At 37.6% G+C, this 13,902-nt stretch overlaps 1 protein-coding gene across 1 annotated transcript in view; it reads right to left on the bottom strand.

The window, feature by feature from the left end:
* Window positions 1–13,902, bottom strand: part of GAD1 (glutamate decarboxylase 1) — a 52,829-nt gene that overhangs the window by 22,002 nt on the left and 16,925 nt on the right. The window contains exons 6-7 of the mRNA XM_001367746.3: window positions 10,621–10,711; window positions 1,690–1,802 (exon numbers count right to left, since the gene is read on the bottom strand). Coding sequence (XP_001367783.1) covers window positions 1,690–1,802; window positions 10,621–10,711 — 204 coding nt within the window. The remainder of the gene's footprint in view (window positions 1–1,689; window positions 1,803–10,620; window positions 10,712–13,902) is intronic.

Below are 13,902 nucleotides of genomic sequence, written 5' to 3'. Positions count from 1 at the left end.
GAAAAGAGTGGTAAGGTGAGGCAATTTGGGTTAAGTGACTTGCCCAGAGTCCCACAGCTAGAAGCATCTCAGTTCAAATTTGAACCCAAGACCTCCTGACACCATCCTGGTCCACTGAGCCACCTAGCTAACTCACTCTTATAAAATGACTTTTAGTTCTTCCACAGTGGTCTACCTTTCTTAAATTGAGTAGAAGTGAAAGAGGGAAGGATGACAGTGGTAATCAAGAAAAACAGCCATCCTGTTTTCAATCTGAGATTGATTAAAAAATCAATGATTGAATCAATAAGCATTTATTAAGTGTTTATTATACATCAGGCACTGTGCTAGGTTGAAGTTGTTTCCATGCCAACACACTACATGTTCTTCCAACATCCCTGTGAGGTAAGTAAATAAGCATTATTATTATCTTCATTTTATAGATGAGGAAACTGAGACATAGAATGATTAGAGACTTGGAATCAGAGAGAAAGCAAGCAAAGGAGCTTCCAGAAAGTTCTTGATCCCTTGATTTTCAGTCCCCTACTTGCCTGCCATCACAATGTAAACTCCTTGAGGGTAAAGATTATTTGTCATTGTATCTCTAGTATCTAGCACAATTCTTTGAACACATTTGGTGCTTAATAAATGCTTATGGGTTGGTTGAATGCCTTGCTCCTCAAAGAGCACTCAAATGGCTCAATCACTTATGTTTTTGTTTGAAATTAAGTGATTTTTAGAAAACTTAGATGAAAACAGAACCTGAATCTACTCAGATAATGAAACAGGAAACTTATGCAATTATTTGGTTAATTTAGATAAATGTCCACTTTTTAGTTTCTTTTTTTTAATAACAAATTTTCACAAGTTTTTGGAATTTATATAATGCAAATTTTCTCCCTCCCTTCTTCCTTCTCCCCTCCTGGAGTTGGCAAGTATTTCAATATGGGTTATATACATGTTATCACACAAAACCTGTTTCCATATTATTCATTTTTGTAATCAAATACTCTTATAAAACCAAAACCCTAAAACATATACCCAAATAAACAAGTGAAAAATCATATAAAAGCCCACTTTCTGAAAAACAACTGTCCAGATGTTATAGGTCCATTATTTATCTCTCTAAGTAGATGTTATGAATTCTATAAAGTGCATATTTTACTTTGCAAATACAATGTTTAAAATTTACAATTGACAACTACAATTTAAACTTACAATAGAAAATTGCACTTAGACATTTGGGACACTATGTATAGTCCCTACCCAAATCAGGATATAGTATATGAAGCACTTATTCCCTAAGGAAACCTGTGTTTGTTTTGTATATTCAGTTTGTGTTTATATGGGACTACCAGATATACTGGTTTGGCTGAAAGTATTCATTACACTGGTTTGATTTTTTTTCTCTGAACTGACAAGTAGTTTGACTTAATTAATTAAATTTATCAATTGTTTAGACATCATATAGATGGGCATCTCTCAAAGATTTATAACATCTTGGCAATCTGTATATATACATATATATATATACATATATATATGTATATAACATCTTGGAAGTCTGGAGAACTGAAAAACTTAAGGAAATTTTCGTTATTCTTCCACAAACCTTTTAGATGCATTTCACCTACTGTTCTCATCCAATTCAAGGAACAGAACCCTAAAATTTGTAGTTTTAATAGATGAGACAAAGAAAAATAAACCTACCTGGAGAAAATATGCCATCGCCATCTTTATTTGACCATCCAACAATCTCTCGCATCTTCCTAAGGGTTATTTGCTCCATGAGGACAAACACTGGGGCAATTTCATATGTAAACCTTAAAAGATGGTAGGGAATAAAGAAGATGAATAAAGAGGACAAAGCACTAATTTCAGGAACTCTCTTAGAGGAAGTTGTATATCTTCAGAAAGATCTTCCAAATCTCTAATAAAATATATTTCTTGAAGATAGAGCAAGGCACCAGGCATAAGCTGTCAGACACCATTAAATTAATTATCTGAATGAATTCCCCAGATAAGATTCTTCACTTCAAATCTGCCAGTGTAGACAGTACCTGAAAACCCTAAATGCAGCAAAAAAAAATAATGGTTTTTTGTTTTATCTTTACATACTATCATTGAATATAGATTAGCTTTGGAAATTTTTATCATTTATTCACAAACCACTTTGTGAAAACTTTTTGTGTTTCCATGAAATCTAAGCAGGGGCAATCATTTGAGGAAAAAAATTGATAAACTTGCCAGTTGCCAATATTCCTTCATTTTTGATGATCACTAAGAGAACAAGAAATTCTTTTTGTTTTGCATGATCCTACCTAAAGGAATGGGAATGATTAGGCAATTTCTCTGGGTCCCTTTTGGCCCTAGTATCATAAGGCAATGCACATATTCATTGCAAAGAAAACATTTCAATCACTGCCAATTTCATACTTAATATAATATAAAATGTTGATGCCAAAATCCTAGGGTGTTTAAAGAAGTCATGAACATCAAAAAGCTAACTGAAAAAAAAATGAGGAATATTGGCTTGGGTTTTAAAAATCTAAGTGCCATTATATATGTGGATTTTTTTTTAATCCCCAAGGACAATTTTGTTTTGACAGCACCATGTAGTCAATATCTGTCAAGAGTAATTATAAAGGATGATTTTCTAATTACCAATTACAAAGAACAAGAAGATAGTCAACTGATATATCTAGCTACTCTAGGCAAAGAGAATCAGATGGCCTGGCATGTGGTACTTGTCTTATGCCAAACTGAATCTCAAGCAGTAGCCCATGAAGTGCAAAGTGATTCCTGAAGGGAAGCAAAGGCTCCCCTTGAACCAGTTATGAAAATAAGTGTATGTCCCTGAGTCCAGGACCTAAGAAATTCCGGATAGGTCTAATGGAAATTAAGCAGCAGGCCTAAAAGATATTGAATATGCTCTGCTGCTCTCAGCTATTCATTTTGTTTAGACTCCTTGAGCATCTGTGTCTTTGCAGTAGGCTCTGACCATTAGCTGAAGACTGATTTCTGAGTTCTCTTAGCCTTGTGATGTGGGGAGAAGAGAAGGTGAAATTGTCTAGGAGAGGGAAGCTGCAACAACAATTAGTGAGGGTGAGGCCAAAGGGCATATGGACCAAGTGGAATTTTTATTGGTTTGACCATTTTTTTAAGACCTGAAAGGCCATTTTCAGACTCAAGATGCAAACAACAATTCTCATTTCCAAGAATGGGGTGAAAAATCCAATCAATTTAATGACAGTTATGGAAATGGAGGGAAAAATTATTTCTGCTAATGGCAGAATTTTTTAACCAAAAAGAATCCATTCACTGCTCTCAGGATGACACTGAATTATTAGAAGGAAGAACACTTGGGTGTCATTTTTTTAATTACCATCACCTCTGGAGGGCCACAATCATGTTTTGGTCCTGCTCTGAGCCCCATCATCCTGGCAACCAACAATCCCTTATGTCTGATGGCATGCTGGAGACTGGCTGTCATAAAGGAAGAAGAAGAGAGAAGGGTTCCTGGTTTAGCCTGTGCTATTTAAAGTACCAAGTTGCAAACTCATGATGTGTGACATCACCGAACAAGTGAGTTGGCAGAGGGTATATGGGAGCTTCCAAAAACCCATTGGGAGGATGAACTGCTTTAACACTGTGGAGATGCTGGCATGACTGCTTTGAGATGGCCACCGTGGGTACACCAGATACTCATGAAACTTCTTAAGAAGGCTCGTTAGAGTTGACCTGTGGTAAGGTTAGGAACAAACTGAGTCAGAAACCCAGGAGATCAGAAACTTATCAAGGATTGGTCAACCTTGACCACAGATTGCTTTAGTAGCCAAGTCAGAGTCAGATGATCAGTTAGGAGCCAGATGGACAAGGGAGAAAGGACAGGAATGGGATGTCATGATTTGTCCAGTTTTTTGCCCTTTGCCTTTTGCCTGGCTTTAGACCAGGTCTAATTAGCCTCTACTTTGTCTGAGCAGGTGATCTTCCTGTCCTAGTTGCTCAATCAGGTGGATCAAGTACAAGTTTGCTCTCATTAGACTTCTGGCCTGCCCCTGCCCTTGGACCCTGGGGAATAGCCAGCCCTCTAAGGAATTGGAAACAGAGCTTAGGAAGCAGCAGACAGACTTATACTATAACATCAACATTGTGAAAATGAACAATTTTGAAAAACTTAAAAACTCAGATCATCTGGAGGATCAGTGATGAAAAATGCTACCCACCCCCACAGAGAGTGAGAAATGACCAAATTTTTTTGACTGTGCTTTTGGGAATTTGTTTTGACTGTGCTGATTTGTTAGAAGAGTTTTCTTATTTGTTTTTCATGATGGAGAACTGGAAGGGAAAAATTAAATTCTTAACATTTGAAAAAAATGAAATTTAATTTTTTAAAAATGAGAGCTTAATTAACAAGAGAATCTGGTACCAACCAATCCTGCTTCTGACTCTGTGGCTTCTTCCCAATTCGCAAGGCTTATAACCAGCTTGATAGTACAATGGACAGAACCCTGATCCTGGATCAAGAAGACCTCAGTTCATATCTAATTTTAACACTTGCTAGCTGTGTGACCATAGGTAAGTCATTCTGTCTGCCTCAGTTTCTTCATCTGTAAAATGGGATAATGATAATACCAAATGAGGGTGAGTCATCTGCTGTATTTCACTCAAGGAGTAAAGGTACCACCAAGGGAATTTATGTCCCAATAGTTTTAACCACTTAGTAAAATTTAGAATATAGTGTCTAAATTTGGGGGGAGGTAATTTAAGAGCTGGTAAGGTCAAATCTGTATTGTGGTATCCAGTTATGGCTACCACATCTTAAGAAAAAAAAAGAGCAAACTGGAGCATTTCCAAAAAAGTAATGGGGGGATCAAAAGCCATGTCATTAAGTGTTGTGGGGATAAAATGAGATAATATTTGAAAAGTGCTTAGCACATTGTGCCACACATAGTAGGCACTTAAATAAATGCTTACTATCTATCTTTTCTACCCTGATGATATAGTCTATCTAATTTCATGCCTCCTAATTTCTGATGTTAGCTACAATCTGCTTGAAAACTCTTACCTGTTCCTGGTAGGACATTCCCCTTCAGGTTAATTCTCTGTCCTTGGTTCCTGACCTCAGACCTATCCTTATCTAGTATCTGGTAGACAATTCCAGTTCTCTTCTTGGATAATGTTGTACCTCTTGGTTGCTGATGCAGATATCCCCATAAGACAGTGCCAAATACACTCAGAAGGGCTTCACCCTACCTAACTTCTGATAGAGGAATTCCCCCGATGTACATGTGGGAGCCAGCACAGACATCAAGAGATCAGAATTCAAGTAAGGATCCAGCAGCAAGCTATAGTGTAAGAGGACAAAGTGGGAAGGTTAAATGTCAGGAGCAAGGAAGACATCAGGTCCTAAGACAATGGATCCATGTTGACATATAGGAACTGGGCCCTAGAAGTAAGAAATTAGTACATTGAGTTGATTGAAATTCACATAAGTGCAATGCTGAGAACATAGGCTGAGTTTCTCTATATCCTGATCAGGGAAGATGAGTAAACTCTACTCTACTGACCTAAACATCTGGAGTGGCTTCTCTATCCAAAGAGTATACAGAATCCTTTCTCTGACCTTTCCATCTTGGGGCCAAGGTGAAAAGGGTGAGTCATCTATCATATTTCACTCAAGGAATAATGGACCCTAAAGGAGTTTCTTCCCCGGTAGTTTTAACCACTTAGTAAAAAATTTAGAATGTAGTATACAGTTTTGGGGGAAGGTAATTTAAGAGTGGGGAAGATCAAATTTGTATTCTGGTAGCTACTTCTGGCTACCACAGTTTAAGAACAAAAATAACTAGCTGGAGTATTTCCAAAAGAGGGTGAACAGGGTAGAAGGGGGATTTAAAACCATGTCATCAGAATTGTTTGAAGGCACTGGGGGTGTTGAACCTGGAGAAGAGAAATCGAAGGGAAGGCAAGATATTGCCTCCAAATATTTGAAAGGGTGCCACATGGGAGAGTGAGTGGGCTCCTTTGAAAGAACTGGAACCATTCAAGGATAGGTATAAAGGGATCTGTTTTGGCTGAATTTAAGGAAGACCTTCCAAACAATTATAGTTTTTAACATGGGATGTGAAATGGTATCACTGGCAATGTGGATGCTGAGGCTTGGGTGTCTGTCAGGTGTCACAGAAGGGATCATTGCATAGGATGATTGGTGCTCTGCCAAGATGACTTCTGAGTTCCCTCCGCACTTTAAGATTCTAATGTTATCTTTGAGGAAACTCACAGAATGAAGGAGAAGCATTTAGGAGGCTCTTGTTATTCTACTGCCTCAGCCAAACCAGAGTTGACCACCTTCCTCAGTATTCTCTAGCAGGGCAGTTTCTTGGAGACAATAAGAGCTGCTGATAATAGGCACTTTTCTGACAAAATGCGGTTAGGCATACAACATGACTGGCAACTTGCAAAGAAAATTTTTCGAGTGCAATTTCTGTGAAATGATTGGCCTGGCGCCTCAGAATTCCTAATGAAATGGTGCAGGAGCTTTAGTGATCTTGTCACTAAGGCTGAGAATTGTCATCACGCATTTACAAGCAGATACAAAGGAAAAAAGGGGAAGCTAGGTGGCAAAGTAGATAGAACACTGGGCATAGAATCACAGAGACCTGAGTTCATATCTGACTTTAACCCTGTTTGCCTCAACTTATTCATCTGTAAAATGAACTGGAGAAGGAAATGCAAACTACTCCAAGAAAATGCCAAATGGGGTCATGAAGAATCAGACATCACTGAACAAAAAAGAATAAACGAATAAACAACAACAATGGTACAAACCAGCCCTAGAAAATCATATGCCCTTGGGTGGAAAAAAAGCCTTCCCTCTCAATATGAAATCCCTCCTGTATTTGCCCTGGGCTTTTTGGCTTGGGAGCCTGCATCCTGAAGCAGAAGGCATACCCCAAAGGAAGGACAGCAGTACATGAAATATGTAGATATTTTTACAATGCAGAAATGTCATGGGTAGCCATTTTAATGATGTCATAAGGTAGTACACTTCAGGAGTCTAAATGAGTTGTTGAATATGCTCATTATTCTTTAGGGTAATTGCCTACCAGATGAAAACATAACTCAGGTAATGAGTGCATCATTGTTACAAACTCTACCTGGGAAAAGCTTGATCCTTTTTTCTCCCCATCTTTTCCCAGAAATATTTTGAACAGTACAGCCAGATTCAGGAGACAACTGTCAGCAGGGAGGTAATCCCTACCAAAAGAGCCTGACTCTCCTGCCACATTTCATTTTCTTCCCATAGAAGTGGCTTAGAACAATTTCTAGATAATAGTTATTACCTCTTCTCTAGACAATGCCTTGTCTTGAGAACTGACAGAAACTATTTCACTATTTTAAATAACCTTCTCTATTGATCTGCTGCAATCATATCATATTTTTAAAATATCCATTCTGCAGTACAGTTGCAATTACCACGTTCTATTAAAGGGCTTTGCTTTGACCTTCAATGGCTGAAATATAGTTTAGCATTTTATGGCTCAACTTAGGTTAGAAAAGAGGGGGAAAGGACTTTGATTTTATGAGCACAGACAAAAATAAGAAAATTTCTGCAATTTTCCTGCTAATGGAAAAGCTTTTGAAGAAAGTATTTGAGTCATAAATGTTCAAAGAGATATGCTAATGTTGATTACTTGGACATTTTAGCCAGGTGTGTTCAGGGGAGGAAAAAACTGTCCAAATAGTCACTACTCCTTTAAGAATGGCTACGTGAATTCAATAACAGCATTAGTAAAGGCATTAGTGCTATATAGACAACTGCCCATTGATTTCTGTAGTGCTTGAGTCCTTCTTTGAACATGTCAAAAGATCTGAGATTAGTACGGACATAGGTATTCCATGTACCAATATAGATGGTAACCTCTCCATAGCTTAGTAGATTCTTAGTATAGTTGCTGTGGCCAAAAAAGGGGAAAAAATAATTGCCAGGTGGGTATGGTTCTGTAAACTTAGTGTGGCTGGTCTTTAGGTAGATGGCAGGCATGGTCTACTTGCCAGACACATTTTGGAAGACTTCCCGGCTTAGTAGGTAGAACCTGTCAGGACTTATACTCTATTGACCAAGGGTCACCTTCAGACAACAAAGAGAAATCAGGATATTAATTTGAGTAATTGAGTTTTAGTAAATTAATATTTTTGGAGGCAATGAGGTGGTTCAGTGGACAGAGTGTTGGACCTGAGTTCAAGTCCAGTCTCAGATGTTATCTGTTTGAATCTGGGTAAATGATGGCCTCTGTTGACCTAAATCCACTGGAACAGGAAATGGTAAACCACTCCAGTATCTTCCTTTGTTGGGGTCTTGAAGAGTTGTATACAACTGAACCATGACACCAAACTCATTCTTAGCTTGCTAATGAAATAATTCTTTTTCCTTTTTATTGTAACTAATGCTGCTTTAAGTAAGCAGAATATGTCATGATTTTTAAAAGTTACTAATTATCATAGTATAATTTTTGTCTCATATATACCTGATGAATCACAAAGATGAAAAAATGACAAGGTGAACAAGGAGAGAATTTTGTTTGGGATGGACATTGAAATAACAATATACTTTTAACTTGAGTTTCACATTTCTGAATAGCATGCCTCATCACTCATATCATTAAACCTTATTATATATTAACCATTGTCCACAAACGAGACAAATTAAAGCTCCCTTCAATTTCCATTTTCCAGATCAATTCAGGATATATGCCACTGTTTATTTTTAAAAATCTAATGCCAATTTAAGATAGCAGACTATGCAGGAATACTTGTTTAATTATTAGAAACTTGTCTTCTGTATCTGGTAAGTATTTTGATTCACAGCATTTTACACTTTTGGAACATAAACAAATCAATACACAATTTCAAAATGGCCTTGGGGTATTGTGGATGGTAGTAGTTTGGACTTGAAATACAACAAAACATCTTAAGCCTGAGTAACCTGCATTCCATCTTGATGTCAAACAGAACTTTCTTTTTTAAAACATATAAACATTTTTCTAGGTGTGCTCAACTATGAACATAAACTCTGAGAATCTCAACAAAAATTAAACCCATCAGATAACCCAAATGATTCTCACTTGACTATTAATTACAGTTTCCAGTATACATTAGTCAATGTTGTATCCGTTGTTGTAAGGGCAAGAAATATAAAGGAACTATTACAGTATTGATAAAAAAGGAAAATCTGCCTGCCATTGGCCCCAAGCCCCACCCAGAAAAGAAAGCCACCTTGTAACCTGTTTGATAGAGCAGAGGTGTCAAACATGTAGGCTTCAACACTCCCAAATTTGGTCAAATGTGTCTGGGAAATATTTAACAAACTAACATTTTAAAATAGAACATAGAGAATGTTATAATAGATAGTTTTCTAAGTCAATACATAGCCCACAGGGGTCCTCATGTATAGTTTAGTAGCCCCATTTCCATTTGAGTTTGACACTATTGGTATAGAGGATAAATGTATGGAGAAAAAACTTGAGGATGATTGTTATATGGCCATAGAGAAAATAATTGCCATTAAACATTTTAAAATCAGAACTTTATACAAAGCTACAAGAAGAAAGAACAATAATATACAAATGTGAATAGTTTGGAGAAAATGGTAACATTCAGTTAAATAATTAGCTATCCATCCTCTCAATCAAACAACTGATTGATGGGAATTTTCCCCCCAAAATGGTTGGAGTGTTCAGTAAGAATCTAAGGTAGAGAGATAGCCAGACTTAATGATAATGACCAATGGCTTTGGTATCAATAGAAAAAGAATCAAGATCATTCTAGAGAACAATAAAGGTTGTTTAATTACCCTTTCCTGAGGACATAGTCATTTTACCAGTTTCAACTTAAATAATTAGCTCCTGAGTCATCATTAATTTTAACCATCTTGTTAACGAGTTACATAAATTCAGTTCAATCCAAAAAGTGTTTATTGAATGGTAATGATGTTAATGACAGCTGACATTTATACAGGCATTAAAGTTTGCAAACTGTTTTATATCTATTATCTCATTTGGGTCTCATAACAACCATTTGAGGTAGATACTACTTAGAGATATTAACATCCCTATTTTTCAGGAAAGAAAAATGAGGGTGAGAGAGTTTAAGTGACTTGCCCAGGGTCATAGACCCAAGGAGGGCCTATTTTGTACCCAGCACTGAAAGGTTACGGACTTTGGATTTAGATCTGGGGTGAAATTCCTTTTCTGCTACATATTCACTCTGTAACCTTGGAGAAATTAACTTCCTTAGGTCTTAGTTTCTTCATCTATTCGAGAGGGTTGACTTAGATGACTTTCAAGGTTCCTTTCAGCTCTGGGTCTAAAGAGTTAACATATTAAACATATGTTTTGCAAACTTGAAAGTTATATAAATGCTAGCTATTATTTATTATTTATTATTAGCATTATACCTATGACTATGACCAAATGCCTAAAGGATTTTATAGCAGAAAATCTCTGTAGCAATCTTTATCAAATTATAATAAATATGAATAAATGTTATTAGGGAGAGATCTCAAAAAACACAAATGAACAGTAAGAATGTATCAATATTGCTTATTAGAAAAATACAAAAAAAAGGCATAGGACTTACATATTGGTATTGGCAGTTGATGTCAGCCACTCACCGGCTAAGCCAATAATATCCAGTCCAGTAGAAAGTTGGTTGAAAAATCGAGGATGACCTAGTGAGACATGAATAACCGATATGTATCACTTTGGGCCTGGATAGCCACACAGTCAGAGGATTTCCACCTCTGCATAGAGAGTACATGGACTCAGAGTGCTGACTGAAGCATGTTTTCTTTTTCTTCTTTCTTCTTTTTGGGATATGACTAATGTGGGACTTTATTTTAATGACTATACATATTTGTAATGGGCTTTTTGCCCTTTGCTTTCTGGCCAGAAAGAGGAAAGGGAGAAAAAGGGGAGGGTGAAAATTTGGAACTGAAAATAAATTGAAAAATAATTTTTAAAAGAACATAAGGATTGCTAAATGAAGGCAGATCCATGGTATTTCATCCTTAGAGCTCTATCCTGAATGGTAGCATCAATGAGCACCCGATGGAAAAGCATGGTGGTCCCTCTGACATCAAGCTTAAAGCTTGGAGATATCCCACAAAACAGATTTAAAACTGGGGCAGTTTTAAAATTAAAGACTATAGCATAATAAAGATATCTCTCTAATTCTTGTGACTGGTGATTTTAATTTGTAAATCTTTCTCACATTTAATTTTACATTGCAAAACAAGATAAAAAATGCCCTTCAGGGCTTAAACTGCTCCTGTAATTTCAATAGAGTGTGACCTCTGGGGGCAGCTAGGCAGCTCAGTGGATAGAGAACCAGGCCTTAAGACAGGAGGTCTAGGTTCAAATATGACCTCAGATACTTCCAAGCTGTGTGACCCTGGGGAAGTCACTTAATACCCATTGCCTAGTCTTTATCACTCTTCTTCTTCTTCAATACTAACATAGTATTGACTCTATGATGTAAGATAAGGGTTTTTTAAATAAAAACATATCGAGAGAACAACCGTTTTAAAAGTTCCTTGGATCAAGATTGAATTCAGTGAGTCAGTTTTGACCTAGTCTAGTTTCTTCTGTTACTGATTCAGAAGGTGAACCCTTTAGTGAGGGAGAATGGTGCTGTGACCTGGGAGAAAGTCTTGGTCCTGCTGCTTCTATCATGTTACATGACCTTGGACCAGTGATGCTAAGTCATCCAATCAAACCAATCAGTTTTGTCAAAAATTAAATCAAGGTGCCCAAAGACCAATTTTAATATGTGTAGATCCTATATAGACAGAACTTCAGTATCCTTCATCTGGAAAAATGGAGGCAATAATAACCAGACAATAATAATGGAGACAAATAATGGAGGCAATGGAGATAATAATAGAAGTCCAGTGATAAGTATTTTGATGAACAATTGCTATTCATAAAAGATTCTTAAGTCTCTTGTTCTCCTAATACTTTTGTTAGCATGCTTGATACTCAATCCCTTCAGTACTGCCATTACCTTGATCAATTTGGCATTCAAGGAAAGGAAGAGAAGAGTGGTGGCAAAGAGGCTAACAGTTAATGAAAATACAAAATGGATATAATCAGTCCCTGATGATCTGTTATATTAAATTCCACAGGAGAAGCACAATTTTCTTGTTTTTAATGAAGGTAAGATGTGGTAGAAATGCTTTGTTTTTGTTGGTCAGTTATTAAGTCTAACTCTTTGTGACCCCATTTGGGATTTTATTTGGAAAGATACTGAAGTAGTTTGACATTTTCTTTCCCAGCTCATTTTACAGATGAGGAAACTGAGGCAAAAGGGTTAAGTGACTTGCCTAGTCACATAGCTAATAAGTGTCTGATGTTAGATTTGAACTCAGATCTTCATAACTCCAGATCTGGTGCTCTCTTCACTGTGCCACCTAGATATGGAAATGTTGCTGAAAGGAGCAGCTACGTAGTTCAGTGAATCGAGAGCCAGGTCTAGAGATGGAATGTCCCAGATTCAAATCTGGCCTCAGACACTTCTTATCTTTGTGACCCTGGGCAAGTCACTTACACCTAATTGCCTAGCCTTTACCATTCTTTTGCCTTGGAGCCAGTGCTTAGTATTGATTCTAAGATGGAAGGTAAGTTGTTTGTTTGTTTTTAAAGGAAAAGTTACTGTTTAGCAAAATAGCTGAAAGCTGGCAGCAGAAGGAAGAAATCAAAGGAATCCAGGATGCTAAAGGAGAAAGAAATGATGACCTAGTGATTCTTCTGGAATGAGTACCCTAAAAGAAGGCATTGTGTTCAGAGAAAGAATTGGGGCCTGAGAGAAGAGCATATTCATCAGCTTTTGAATGCCTCCAGTCAACTGGACAAGCAGAGAGGTCTACAAGAAAAGCTATATGGAACAAGCAGTCTTAGCCAGCCAGAGGTGGCAATTAGGAATCAAGGAAGTGCCACGGACACTTGAACAGCCTTCCAAATTCTGCTTCCCCCTTCCAGCAGCTGGAATATAGATCCATGGGGAACCCAAGTAAAGTCTTTTCTTTTTGGCATTCTAGATGAATTCAGCTAATCAGGTAACTCCAGGAAATTTACTCTTCAACTCAGATGAATTGATACAGTGAAATGAGCAGATATAGAACAATTTATTCAATAACATTGTAAAGACAAGTGATTATGGAAGGCTTAAGAACTTTGAAGAAAGCAAAATCCAGTTATGATTCTGGGTGACTGATGAGGAAGCATGATCCCTACTTCCTAATAGGGAGGGTATAGATTCAAGATGCTGAACAAAGTGTATGCTTTTTGGACTTGGCCAATATAGGGGCTTCTTTAACTTGACTATTCATTGTTAGGAAGGATAGTTCTCCCAGCCCCCCTCCCCCAACCTTTTTTAGAGTGGTGATAGATTAGGAGAGAAAGTGAATTTTTGTTCAATGAAAAGAATATTATTTTTAAAAGGAATTTACTCTTTCCTTAGTGAGGGACTCACAAAGAATGCCCAATGCAAGGCTGGGTCTCCAGATGTCTACCTAGTCAGGCATGCATTTTGTTTCCTCTTGCTCTAGATCAGTGATGGTGAATCTATGGCACTGGTGCCAAAGATGGCATTCTCTGTGGGCATGTGGCCTCCCCCTCCCCCCCCCCCCGAGTTTGTCACTAGAAAGGCAGAGGGACTCGATGGAGCTGCTTCCCTCCCCCCTCCACCATGCCTGATGATATTTTTTCACATCATCTACCCCTCCACCCAGCAGCCCAATGGAAATACTTTATCCCTCCCCTCTGTGGGGTTGGGGGGGTGGGGTTCACTCAAACCTTGGTGGGGGAGGGGCACAACACATAGCCTTTGGGGGGACAGGCATGGCACTTGGTAAGGGGTGGG

Source organism: Monodelphis domestica, chromosome 4 (assembly GCF_027887165.1).
Source record: "Monodelphis domestica isolate mMonDom1 chromosome 4, mMonDom1.pri, whole genome shotgun sequence".
Classification (NCBI taxonomy): domain Eukaryota; kingdom Metazoa; phylum Chordata; class Mammalia; order Didelphimorphia; family Didelphidae; genus Monodelphis; species Monodelphis domestica.
Note: the sequence above shows the minus strand (reverse complement) of the source record. Positions and strands in the feature narration are given on the sequence as shown.